Source organism: Heteronotia binoei, chromosome 20, assembly GCF_032191835.1.
Source record: "Heteronotia binoei isolate CCM8104 ecotype False Entrance Well chromosome 20, APGP_CSIRO_Hbin_v1, whole genome shotgun sequence".
In the NCBI taxonomy this organism is placed as follows: Eukaryota; Metazoa; Chordata; class Lepidosauria; order Squamata; family Gekkonidae; genus Heteronotia; species Heteronotia binoei.
The window spans coordinates 8,063,819-8,077,137 of NC_083242.1; the positions used below are offsets into that span (position 1 = coordinate 8,063,819).

Sequence of the window (13,319 nt, forward strand, 5' to 3'; positions counted from 1 at the left end):
ATCAGACCAGGGAGGGTCCATCTAGTCCAGCCTCCTGTCTCACACAGTGGCTGACCAGTTCCTTTGGAGGGCCAACAACAGGGCAGAGAGGCCGAGGCCTTCATGAGAACATCAGAGCGGTGGTCCCTCTAGTCCAGCATCCCGTCTCCCACAGTGGCCAGCCAGTTCCTCTGGAGGGCCAACAACAGGGCAGAGAGGCCAAGGCTGAGGCCTTCTCAAGAACATCAGAGGAGCCCTGCTGGATCAGACCGGCAGTCCAGGAGGCGCAAGGGACACCTGTCACTTTCTCCCACACCGTGGGTTCCCAGGGTTGGCTTTGGTCCTGTGGGCAGAACATCAGCCTCATGGGCCAAGCGAAATGGAGTGGCCTGCCACTGTTTGGCACCCATGCCAGGGGGGTCGGTTTCCCCCCTCTGCTCTCTCCAGCTCCCATTAATAAGTCTGTTGAACGGACTCTGCTGTTTGGCCTCTGGGTTCCGGTCTTCACGCACACCAAACGACACTGATTGAGAAACGGGAGCCCGTTCCCCTGGGAAATGGAGTGGGGTCAGAGGTCCAGCCGGCTGCCAGGGGCCGTCTGTCTCTCTCTGTGTTTAAGCGCTTAGGAGAGACCGTAAACAGCCTCTTCCCTCAGTGGTCCCACAAAACGGTTGTGTTTGGAAAGTGTCAGGGGTTAATGCCAGACTGGTGTGCCAACTCTGCCTGCGTAGGCACCGGCCAGCTGCCTTGGAGCATGATGCCCGCCATGTGGGGCTCCGTGTGGCATGGGGGAGGAAAAACAATACATTTTCGGCCTCCTGTGAAACTGAGCCGATGTTCACTGTGCTTTATGGTCACGGAGATTTTTTTAAATAACTGGGTTCCTTGTTCTTGAGGTTTTGTTCTGTTCTCTCTTGCCTGTTTCCTTTCTGTTTGCTGTTCTGGTTGGACCAGAATTTGAGAGACTCAGATTCAGGGCTTTCTTTTTTGTAGCAGGAGCTCCTTTGCCACAGGAGGTGGTGGCGGCCACAAGTATAGCCACCTTCAAGAGGGGTTTAGATAAAAATATGGAGCACAGGTCCATTAGTGGCTATTAGCCACAGTGTATGTATGTATATAAAATTTTTTGCCACTGTGTGACACAGAGTGTTGGACTTGATGGGCCGTTGGCCTGATCCAACATGGCTTCTCTTATGTTCTTATGTTCTTATTAGGCCACACAGCCCTGATGTAGCCAATCCTCCAAGAGCTGACAGGGCTCTTCATACAGGGCCTACTGTGAGGGTTGGCTACATCAGGGGTGTGTGGCCTAATAGGCAAAGGAGTTCCTGCTACAAAAAAGCCCCCCTGCCCAGATTTAAGCCCCCACTTGGCCACAAAGCTCGCTAGATGCCCTTAAGTGAGCCAGTCTGTTTTCGCATCACCTACCTCACAGGGTTGTTGTCAAGGCTCACTTTTGTAGCAGGAGCTCCTTTGCCTATTAGGCCACACACCCCTGAAGTAACCAATCCTCCAAGCACTTACAGGGGTCTTCTGTAAGCTCTTGGAGGATTGGCTACATCAGGGGGGTGGGACCTAATGTGCAAAAGAGTTCCTGCTACAAAGCAAGTCCTGGGCGTTGTTAAGGTTGAGACTGGGGAGAACAACCCGGAACTCCTTGGAGGGAAGAGTAGGGGGAAAGGCATGAGGGGGAAATAATATCTCTAGCAGCAGAGAGAAGGCATGCTGGCAATGGTCCTTGGCTAGCAGTTTTTCGGTTACTCTTGCAGACAGGGGGAAAACAGGTATTCCAGTTGCCCTTTCCCCCCTGAGATGCTGGTTTTCCGAGTGCAGGGAGTGATACAAACAGATCGATTTTCAGCCCTCGTCTTTTGGGCAGGTCCTTTGGAATGAGGTAAGGGTTGGCGAGAACGAGGCTTGCCAGACGAGGACGTGGGAGGCTGCTTTTGACTTTCAGCCCCCTTCTATTCCTGCCTGTTTGGTCATGATGGAACTCCAGATTTCCTCCGTACCCCCCTCCCCCTGTTCAATTGGAAAAGTTGCAAAAGTCTGTTTATAAAAATAGAGCTGAGCATTTGGCAAGCTCTGGGATCTTTCCCAGATTGAAGGGGGCTTTAAAGAACAAATGAGTAGTAAACATCTATCTATCTATCTATCTATCTATCTATCTATCTATCTATCTATCTATCTATCTATCTATCTATCTATCTATCATCTTTATCATCTATTTCTCATCTATCTATTATCCATCCATCCATCCATCATCTATCTATCATTTATGTCTATCTCTGTATATATCTGTTATCTATCATTTGTGTCTCTCCATCTACCTGTCTTAGCTATCAAATCTCTCCCAGCATGATCCCCCCTCATCTTCTCTGATCTTTATCTTGGCATTTATTGAAGGTCCCTGGCCCACAAACTGCCTTGTGTCAACAAGGGTGAGGGCCTTCTCAGTAGTGGCCCCCCTCCTGTGGAACCAGCTGCCCAAAGAGGTGCATTTCTTGCAGCATGAAAGGCTGCTCCTTTTTGAACATCCTTCGAGTGATTGCATTTGCATCTTTACCATTCGTGCATCCCACCCCACTTTGTAGTGGATAGATTTTTAGCTGTTTATATTTTATAAAAGTTTATTTATTGTAATTTTTGTATCATTTTGATTGGGCTTATGTTATATGCTGTTAGCCACCCCAGGGTCGCTTCAGAGGAAAGGGAGCAGGACATAAATTTAATAATGATGGTGGTGGTGGTGGTGGTAATAGCATATGGCTACCTTTGTGATGTTTCCAACATTCCTTTAAGGCAGATCAGTAGTATTATTACCACATTCAAAAGAATGAGATATGGGTCATCCCAGAAAAAGCTACCTCCTGGGATCACACCTGGCAAAACATTCAACGGTTCAGTCCCTTCACTTTCAGTTCTAAGAAGATGTACCCCCTTTTATGCCCTCAACTTCAGGGCACTTAGCATGGTGTAATTCTGCTTAAAGCTATGCTTAGCTACTGGAATCTTAGTAGCTTGCATTTTGAACAGAAGCTTAAAATCATACAGGATGCAACCAAATAGGAGGGCTTGGCACAGGCTGGAACTAATTTGCATGCATAACAACTATAAAATTAGATGCTTTTTAAGAAAAAAAAAAGACTTTGGGAATCTAGCCCAGGCAGGATAACCTTTCTAAAATGCAAGATTTATGAATGAGGTGGAGAAAGCAAAACTGTGCCTTTCTCATAGCACTAGAACTCAGATTCTCTGAATGAAATCTGCGGATAGCAGATTCAAGATGGGAAAAAAAGAAAGCACTTTTTTACACAACACAGAATCAACCTCTGGAACTCACTGCCGCAAGATGGATTGATGACTGCTCGCTTGTACAGTTCTTAAAAAAGCCAGTTATTAAGATTTATTCCTGGTGGATAGCTATGTCGAAGAACCTTACAAAGGGAGTGAAATAGAAACTCACAGGTTTATAGTTGGCACGCTTTTCTTCCTCTCTTGATCCCTGGGCCTACGGACGCCCAACAGTCTTCAACGAGGACCAGGGCCTTTTCGGTCTGGGCCCCCACCTGGTGGAATGAGCTCCTGCTGGAGATCCAGGCCCTGCAGGACTTACCTAAGTTCCACAGGGCCTTTAAGACAGAGCTTTTCCGCCAGGCTTTTAATTCATCCAGCGGGTATCCCCTGAAGTCATCGCTTCTCCCAGCACCTTTCTATCTAGGTGCGTAAGTTATGCTGAACACTACCAGCCTATATGTAGTTTTATGACTAGTAGCCAATGACGTGGATCCTGGGTTTTGATCTAATCTGATAATCCTGTAATTATGATGTTGTTTTGTTTGGATGTGGTTTATTTAATGTCGATGTAAAGTTTTTAATGTTGTAATCCGCCCTGAGCCAGCTTGCGGGATGGGGCGGGGTATAAATCGAAAAATTAAATTACCGCATTTTTCGCACCATAAGGCGCTCCGGACGATAGGACGCACCTTCCTCCTGGGGGGCGATCCGCTGCCTCCAATCCCGGCGCTTCCTCCGTGCCTGCCTGCCTGGCTCCAGCTCTGACGCTTACAGCAAGCACCAGGATCGCTCCCTCTGCCCTCCGATCCCGGCGCTTGCTGTAAGCGTCAGAGCTGGAGCCAGGCAGGCAGGCGCGGGGGAAGTGCCGGGATCAGAGGCGGAGGCAACAGATCGCCCCCCCCCCCCGGAAGGCAGGTACCGGTACCTTCGCTCCATAAGACGCACACACTTTTCCGCCCACTTTTTTTGGGGGGGGGTGGGGAGTGCGTCTTATGGTGCGAAAAATACGGTAAATTTTAGTTTCACAGGCTAGGCTGAGAGTTGGGAACTGGCTCAAGGTCACCCAGTCGCCTCAGTGGCCCCGTGGAGCTACGAAGTTGGGGGGGTGTTTCCTAGTCCTCTCCTGATACTGTACCCTCCGCTCTCCCCTGCTTCTGCTCCAGTAGCCACAAACTCTTCTCACGGAGGTATTTGTGAAGTCCCTGCCTCGTGCAGAGGGTTGAACTAGAACTCGATGACCCTGGAGGTCCCTTCCAACTCTGTGATTCGACGGTGTGGTTTTGTGTTTCCTTGTAGTACCGAGTGGGGCAACTGTACACCATCAGCAAGCACAGCCACCAGGAGAGCGACAAAGGCGAAGGGGTGGAAGTGGTGAAGAACGAACCCCACGAGGACCCCGTGCACGGCCCGGGCCAGTTCACGGAGAAGCGAGTGCACCTGTCCAGGTGAGCGGGGTACGCCGGTCCGGTTTGAGGCCCGCCTGTCGCCTGCAGCTGGGTGGGACGCTGCTCTGGGTCACTGCGAATGATGATGAAGGTCGACTTCCACACAGTCTTTATTTGATGTGAATTCAGGTCTATCTAGCGGCCCCGTGGTGCAGAGCGGTAAAGCAGCAGTACTGCAGTACTGTGGTCTGAGCTCTCTGCTCACGACCTGAGTTCGATTCCAGCGGAAGCTGGATTCAGGCAGCCAGCCTGAGGTTGACTCAGCCTTCCAACCTTCCGAGGTTGGTAAAATGAGGACCCAGCTTGCTGGGGGGAGGGGGGAGTGTAAAAGACTGGGGAAGGCAATGGCAAACCACCCTGTAAAAAGTCTGCCGTGAAAACGTGAGAGCAATGTCACCCCAGAGTCAGAAACGACTGGTGCTTGCACAGGGGACCTTTCCTTCCCCAAGTCTATCTCCAGCTAAAAGGACCAGGCAGTAGGCGAGGTGAAAGACCGCAGCCTGGGACCTTGGAGAGCCACTGCCGTCTGAGTAGACAAGACTGAACTTGATAGACCGATCGGTCGGATTCAGCAGAAGGAAGATTCCTGTGTGTGGATTCCTGTGTGCTTTGTCGGCTTCCCCACCCCTCGTGTGCGTCAACTGCTATCGCGGCTTTTAGTGACCTCATAGGGTATTCAAGACAAGAGAGATTCAGAGGTGGTTTGCCATTGTTCGTCTCTGCAGAGCAAGCCTGGACTTCCCAATTAAGAACTAACAGAGCTCTCGATAGATTCGGTAGAAGGCAGATTTGTGTGGCCACCTGTCAAGGGCATCTCAGTCCTGGTGGCAGAAGTGCCATCGTTTGCAGCTGACTTCTACTGAGCCTGTTTGATGTGGAGAGCCGGCTTGGTGGAGTGATTAAGTGCGCGGTCTCTTATCTGGGAGAACCAGGTTTGATTCCTCCACTTGCAGCTGCCGGAATGACCTTGGGTCACTCATAGCTCTCGCAGAGCTGTCCTTGAAAGGGCAGCTTCTGGGAGAGCTCTCGCAGAGCTGTCCTTGAAAGGGCAGCTTCCGGGAGAGCTCTCCCAGCCCCACCTGCTTCACAGGGTGTCTGTTGTGGGGGAGGAAGATAAAGGAGATTGCAAGCTGCTCTGAGACTCTGATTCAGAGAGAAGGGCGGGGTATAAATGTACGGTCTTCTTCTTCAACCCTCTAAGATCGGACCAGATCAGGATAGCCTTGGCCATCCAGTCAAGGGCATCTCAGTTCTGGTAGCAGAAGGGGCCGTTACTTGCACCTGACTTTCTGTGACCCTGTAGGGTTTTCAAGGCAATAGATGTTAAAACAAGAGTGGCCAAACTTGCTTAAGTTAAGAATAGAAGAAATGTCAGATGTTTGAGAGCCACAAGACATGAATGTCAGATGGTTGGTTGGTAGGTAGGTAGGTAGGAAGGAAGGAGACTGTAGATTTATACCCCACCCTTCTCCCTGAATCAGAGTCTCAGAGTGGCTTACAATCTCCTTTAGCTTCTTCCCCCACAACAGACACCCTGTGAGGTGGGTGAGGCTGAAAGAGCTCTGACAGAAGCTGCCCTTTTAAGGACAACCTCTGTAATAGCTATGGCTAACCCAAGGCCATTCCAGCAGCTGCAAGTAGAAGAACGGGGAATCAAACCTGCTTCTCCCAGATAAGAGTCTACGCACTTAACAACTACCCCAAGCAGGAGAGGTTCAGAAGTGGTATTTGCCTTCCTTCCTTCCTTCCTTCCTTCCTTCCTTCCTTCCTTCCTTCCTTCCTTCCTTCCTTCCTTCCTTCCTTCCTTCCTTCCTTCCTTCCTTCCTTCCTTCCTTCCTTCCTTCCTTCCTTCCTTCCTTCCTTCCTTCCTTCTTCTCTCAAACAACAGACACCCTGTGAGGTAGATGGGGCTGAGAGAGCTCCCCCAGAAGCTGCAACTCCTATGAGAGCTCTGGCTGACCCAAGGCCATTCCAGCATCTGCAAGTGGAGGAGTGGGGAATCCAACCCGGTTCTCCCAGATAAGAGTCCGCACACTTCATCACTACACCAAAGTGGCTCTCAAACTGCCCCACTCTTCTTTATCCTGTACCCTAGCATCTGGATCTTGTGGTTTATTTTGAAGGAGAGGTGTGTGTCAGGGCAGAGCTTACTGGATTTAGGAGCTCCATCGAAGGTTGCTTTGGGTGCTTTTCGAGATTCAGCCGCAGTTAAAATCCCGTGCCTTGCTGACTCAGTGTTTTTCAGCTCTCAGCCGTTTGTTCTCAGTTTCCCAATTACCTTGTCACTAATTCTGACTATTACTCAATTCCGCCTTTGGTTGGGAGAAGACAAAAGCGGGGCCGCCCCCATGCGGGCCCCGTTCACCTCTGTCGCCTAAGGAGCTGTCTTTGCCTGACTCAGCCTCCCTGGCTGTGAGTCCCAACTTCATCCACATGGGACCACTTCCCAACCTGACCTATCGTTTGGAGCAGGGGTGTCGAACTCATTTGCTATGAGGGCCGGATCTGACATAAATGAGACCTTGTTGGGCCGGGCCATGTCGAGCCAGGCCATCTGTGCACCCATTTAAGATTAGGTAGCAGAGGTATAAATTTTATAAAAAAACACAGACAAACACACACACACACACAAAAAATATATATATATATATATTTAAACTTAAAACGCTAGCACTCATTGGCCTTGAGGATGCTTTGTTTGTATTTCTCCCATGGGATCCAGGGAACTGGGCAAAGGAAGCTCTGGCTCTTTCCTTCTTTCCTCAGGGGATGGGGGGGAGCCTCAGCCAATAGAAGGAAGAGAGGCTTGGCTCAGTAGCTCTGCTGTGCAATTGAGAGTGCGTGGCAAAGCAAGCTCTCCCTCCCCCCTTCCTCCCCAAGGGAGGAGCCTCAGCCAATGGAGGAAATAGAGGTTTTGCTCTGTAGCTCCTGTGCAATTGAGCAAGCCTGGCAAAGCAAGCTGTGATGCAGAAGGAGGCAAGAGAGAGGGAGAAGGAAGCAGATGACATCCAGTTGCTCGGGGGCCTGATAGGAGCTCTCCAGTGGCCTGATTCGGCCCCCAAACTGTATGTTTGACACCCCTGACTTGGGGGGCAGTGAGAGGGAGATAGGTACATGGTCGTGTCAGAACTACACACTCTTTTTGTGACACTCCTGCGGTCCTCATCAGTTCTTGCAAACCAGCTACCCATCTTGCAGCAGGTACGTGCCGCAGAATCCATGTTATGAGGTGTGTATGAGATTCCTACTTAGCCGGTAGGGAGAGTGGGTGGCTCGGGGCAGGTTACATCATAAAAAAGTCAACAGTAAAAACAGTAAAAAAGACCAGTTTAAAATATATAAAATCTAAAATTAGACAGGTTAAGATGGCAGATGCTGCCTCACAGATGTGACCTATTGTCCGGGTCCAGCAGATCTTGTAGCGTTGGGTCAGAATGAGGGGGGAGGGAGGCCGATAACAAGTGACTCCCCTTCCCTTGTATAGCATCTCCTGTTCACCAGCAGTAGCCCCAGACCAGCATGCTTGGGAATGCCACTTGTGGATCTTGACAAGGCTGCGAGTGCTGAAACAGACAAGAAAGGAGGTTACACAGCCTCCATTTGCCTTGGGGCCATGTAGGAAGAAAGTTAACCCTTCATCCTCCATTTTGTTTTGCTACTTGATGCTGGGCTCCTTATTTGGTTATTTCATCTACTCGGGCCGGCAGTGGCATTCCAGGGTCTCAAGCTGAGGTCTTTCACCACCTACTCCCTGATGCTTTTTAGCTGGAGATGTCGGGGACTGAACCTGGGACCTTCTGCATGCCAAGCGGAGGCTCTGCCGCTGAGCCACGGCCCCTCCCCTCCCCTCCTCTGGTCCCTGCAGGGGGTCGGCCTGATCCTGAGTCCCTTTGAAGCGCGGAGACGGCATGCTGCTTCTCTTGTGGTGTGCCGCTCTTCACATCCCAACATCATTATCTTGTCATCTCACAAGTCTTTTCAAGAAGGTGTCTTGTCATATGTCACTCACAATGTTCCCTGCAGGTAGGGAAAAGAGCTCCCCCCACACTCCAATCGATTCCCTTTGCAACAGATCCCTTCTTCCTTTTGAATTCGCCGTTTCCCCTCGAGAAAGATCTGGAACCTCTGAGAGCACTAGCTCAATACTGTTTCCCAGGGCTTTTCCTTTGTGGCAGGAGCTCCTTTGCATATTAGGCCACCCTCACCCTCCCGATGTAGCCAATCCTTCTGGAGCTTACAGGGCTCTTCTTACAGGGCCTATTGTAAGGTCTTGGAGAATTGGCTATATAACGGGGGTGGCCAGACTTGCTTAACGTAAGAGCCACATAGAATAAACGTCAGATGTTGGAGAGCCGCAAGACATGAACAGCAGATATTTGAGAGCCACAAGGAAAGGAAGGAAGGAAGATAGATGAGGGGAAGGGAGGAGGGAGAGGTGGAAAGAAAGCAACTTAAACTTTAAATGCATTCTCCAAGCCGGCCAACAGGGCAGAGGGGGCCTGGAGAGCCACACAACATGTGTGAAAGGGCTGCATGTGGCTCCCGAGCCAGTTTGACCACCCCTGCTATATAATATAGTGAGTTCAGTGCAAGGAGGAGACACGGTTCATAGCTCTCTTTATTAGTTGCAGCATAGTAACAGCTGAACTAGAAGACTGCTTAATGGGACCAACTATATCCACTTCAAGGTTCCCGCACTAGGATGCCATTGGATCATTCAAACCAGCAGGGGGGCCGTGATTGGAGCAGGGCAGCAGGGATACGGATCTTACTGCCCATTGTTCCTGGGTCCCCAAGCTCCGGCCAATGAGCCATGCAGGAACCTGGTTAATTGCAACATTCGTCCACATACACAACAGGTTTGTGGCCTAACAGGCAAAGGAGTTCTTGCTTCAAAAAAAGCCCTGTTTCTGTCCCGGGAGAAGACACTTGAGTTAATCGGCTAACCAAAGCCAGGATGATGTCCGGCTCACCTGGTTTGATGCTTGCTTTGTAAATCCAGGGCGGCAGAACGTGACCAGCTTAGCAGGTGGCCGTCGCAAGCATTTGGCCCTCTCCAAGACAGGTGAAAAGACTGGTCTTCTTGTGAGCTGGTCTTCCAGGAACCCCGAAGGTGCTGACTTTAACGAGGATGCTTCATTAAGGCTCTTGGCTGAGACAGCTACTGCAGCGGCCTGCCGGAAGCCGCCTTCCTGTTCTGCCTAGCTTGGCTCAGATGAGCCGCTTCCCTGTCCACATCCTTGTTTGCTTAACCTCCTGTAATATCCGAGAGAAGCGAGGAGGCTTTTGTTTTATTGTGACTTAACTCGTTGCCTTTTAGAAGAAACCGGGCCCTGCGGAAGGGCACACGAGCAGACCTGAGGAGGTTCTGCGACGGCTGACTTGTAGCCACTGTCAGAAACGACAGCCGCTACAGAGCCCTTGAGCTATCTTAAAGACTACCTTTTTACGTGAACTGGGGATTGCAGCTTAGCAAGGAGCAGGGGTGGCCAAACTTGCTGGACATAAGAGCCACATAGAATAAATGTTAGATGCTTGAGAGCCACAAGACATGAATGCCAAACATCTGAGAGCCACAAGACAGGAATGTCAGATGTCTGAGAGCCACAAGACACGAATGTCAGATGTCTGAGAGCCACAAGACACGAATGTCAGATGTCTTGAGAGCCACAAGACACAAATGTCAGATGTCTGAGAGCCACAAGACACGAATGTCAGATGTCTGAGAGCCACAAGACACGAATGTCAGATGTCTGAGAGCCACAAGACACGAATGTCAGATGTCTGAGAGCCACAAGACACGAATGTCAGATGTCTGAGAGCCACAAGACACGAATGTCAGATGTCTGAGAGCCACAAGACACGAATGTCAGATGTCTTGAGAGCCACAAGACACGAATGTCAGATGTCTGAGAGCCACAAGACACGAATGTCAGATGTCTGAGAGCCACAAGACACGAATGTCAGATGTCTGAGAGCCACAAGACACGAATGTCAGATGTCTTGAGAGCCACAAGACACGAATGTCAGATGTCTTGAGAGCCACAAGACACGAATGTCAGATGTCTGAGAGCCACAAGACACGAATGTCAGATGTCTTGAGAGCCACAAGACACGAATGTCAGATGTCTTGAGAGCCACAAGACACGAATGTCAGATGTCTTGAGAGCCACAAGACACGAATGTCAGATGTCTGAGAGCCACAAGACACGAATGTCAGATGTCTTGAGAGCCACAAGACACGAATGTCAGATGTCTTGAGAGCCACAAGACACGAATGTCAGATGTCTGAGAGCCACAAGACACGAATGTCAGATGTCTGAGAGCCACAAGACACGAATGTCAGATGTCTGAGAGCCACAAGACACGAATGTCAGATGTCTTGAGAGCCACAAGACACGAATGTCAGATGTCTGAGAGCCACAAGACACGAATGTCAGATGTCTGAGAGCCACAAGACACGAATGTCAGATGTCTTGAGAGCCACAAGACACGAATGTCAGATGTCTTGAGAGCCACAAGACACGAATGTCAGATGTCTTGAGAGCCACAAGACACGAATGTCAGATGTCTTGAGAGCCACAAGACACGAATGTCAGATGTCTTGAGAGCCACAAGACACGAATGTCAGATGTCTTGAGAGCCACAAGACACGAATGTCAGATGTCTTGAGAGCCACAAGACACGAATGTCAGATGTCTGAGAGCCACAAGACACGAATGTCAGATGTCTTGAGAGCCACAAGACACGAATGTCAGATGTCTGAGAGCCACAAGACACGAATGTCAGATGTCTTGAGAGCCACAAGACACGAATGTCAGATGTCTTGAGAGCCACAAGACACGAATGTCAGATGTCTGAGAGCCACAAGACACGAATGTCAGATGTCTTGAGAGCCACAAGACACGAATGTCAGATGTCTTGAGAGCCACAAGACACGAATGTCAGATGTCTGAGAGCCACAAGACACGAATGTCAGATGTCTGAGAGCCACAAGACACGAATGTCAGATGTCTGAGAGCCACAAGACACGAATGTCAGATGTCTTGAGAGCCACAAGACACGAATGTCAGATGTCTTGAGAGCCACAAGACACGAATGTCAGATGTCTGAGAGCCACAAGACACGAATGTCAGATGTCTTGAGAGCAACAAGACACGAATGTCAGATGTCTTGAGAGCCACAAGAAACGAATGTCAGATGTCTTGAGAGCCACAAGACACGAATGTCAGATGTCTTGAGAGCCACAAGACACGAATGTCAGATGTCTTGAGAGCCACAAGACACGAATGTCAGATGTCTTGAGAGCCACAAGACACGAATGTCAGATGTCTTGAGAGCCACAAGACACGAATGTCAGATGTCTGAGAGCCACAAGACACGAATGTCAGATGTCTTGAGAGCCACAAGACACGAATGTCAGATGTCTGAGTGCCACAAGACAAGGAAGGAAGGAAAACAGATAAGGAGAGAGAGGTAGAAAGAAAGGAACTTTAACTTCAAATGCATTCCTGAAGCCACCAGCTGGCTTGGCTTCGACAAATGATTTAAAGAGACAAATGCCTTCTCCAAGCTGGCTGATGGGGCTTTGGGGGCTTCAAGAGCCACACGGTATGTGTGAAAGAGCCACAGTTTGGCCATCCCTGGTAAGGAGCATCCCATTTGTGCGACTCTTGGACTAACTCTGTTCTTCGTCTTTGCAAATGGGCACCGGTTCTCTTAGCCCTCCTGCCCGCGTCAAAATACATCATGCAGCGAGAGTAATCTTCAGCGGAGATAAATCGACTGAATGGAACTCTGCATCAGGCTGCCTGCTTGTTCTTCTCTGCTTTGAATCCCATTTTTTGTCCCTCTCCCCCTCTCGCGGCGCAGCTGGGCTATTTTTATTCTGAAAAGAGCTCTCCTGGGCTGCTGGCTTGTCCCTTCACTCTCTGCTCCCGCTGCGCTGCCTGGCAGCTCAGAGCACGGAAACCTGTATTCATCCTGGACCACCAAGCTTTGCCTTATCCCGGCACACGAGCGAGCCGGTTAGCCGCCACGGGAGCTGTCGCTGCGCGAGGGAGGGGGTGGTATTTTTAGACAGCATTCTCACGATTCTCCTCTCGGGGTGCTATTTATAGAGAGCGAAATTGGATTGGGGAGAAGGGGATGGAAGCGCCGTGTTCTCTCCCCACCCCGCTGCCCGCCGCCGGTAGCTGTCAGGTTGGCACAAAACCCCGCGGGACCGGACCTGGCAGGCTCGAATGCCAAGGGAGAGCTTCTACCAAGTCCTTTCAGAGCAGAGCGGAATTGTAAGCAAAAGCAAAAGACACACGCCGTTCCCTTCTCCTGGCCCATGTATGGTATGATGCTGGTTGGCATTCGCCCGCCTGCAGCTAGGAAGACCTGCCAGAGAGAGGGAGTGGCATATGAGAGATGCTTCATTTCAAAACCGAGAGATCTCTGGGGGGGTCACGGCTAGCTGTCTGGCCCCAAGAGCATTTACCGATTCATTTCAAAACTGCGTGCCACGAAAGATCCGCTTGTTTATAACAGAAAAACCTCCAGAAATGTTTAAAAAACCAGTTTCCCAAATTCTTTTGCAAACTCCTGTTGTTT

At 50.2% G+C, this 13,319-nt stretch overlaps 1 protein-coding gene across 1 annotated transcript in view; it reads left to right on the plus strand.

Annotated features, from left to right (window-relative positions):
* The window catches only part of LOC132588489 (cytoplasmic phosphatidylinositol transfer protein 1-like), a 56,741-nt gene that overhangs the window by 22,387 nt on the left and 21,035 nt on the right, over nucleotides 1-13,319 (plus strand). Inside the window, exon 2 of the mRNA XM_060260889.1 lies at nucleotides 4,573-4,721. Coding sequence (XP_060116872.1) covers nucleotides 4,573-4,721 — 149 coding nt within the window. The remainder of the gene's footprint in view (nucleotides 1-4,572; nucleotides 4,722-13,319) is intronic.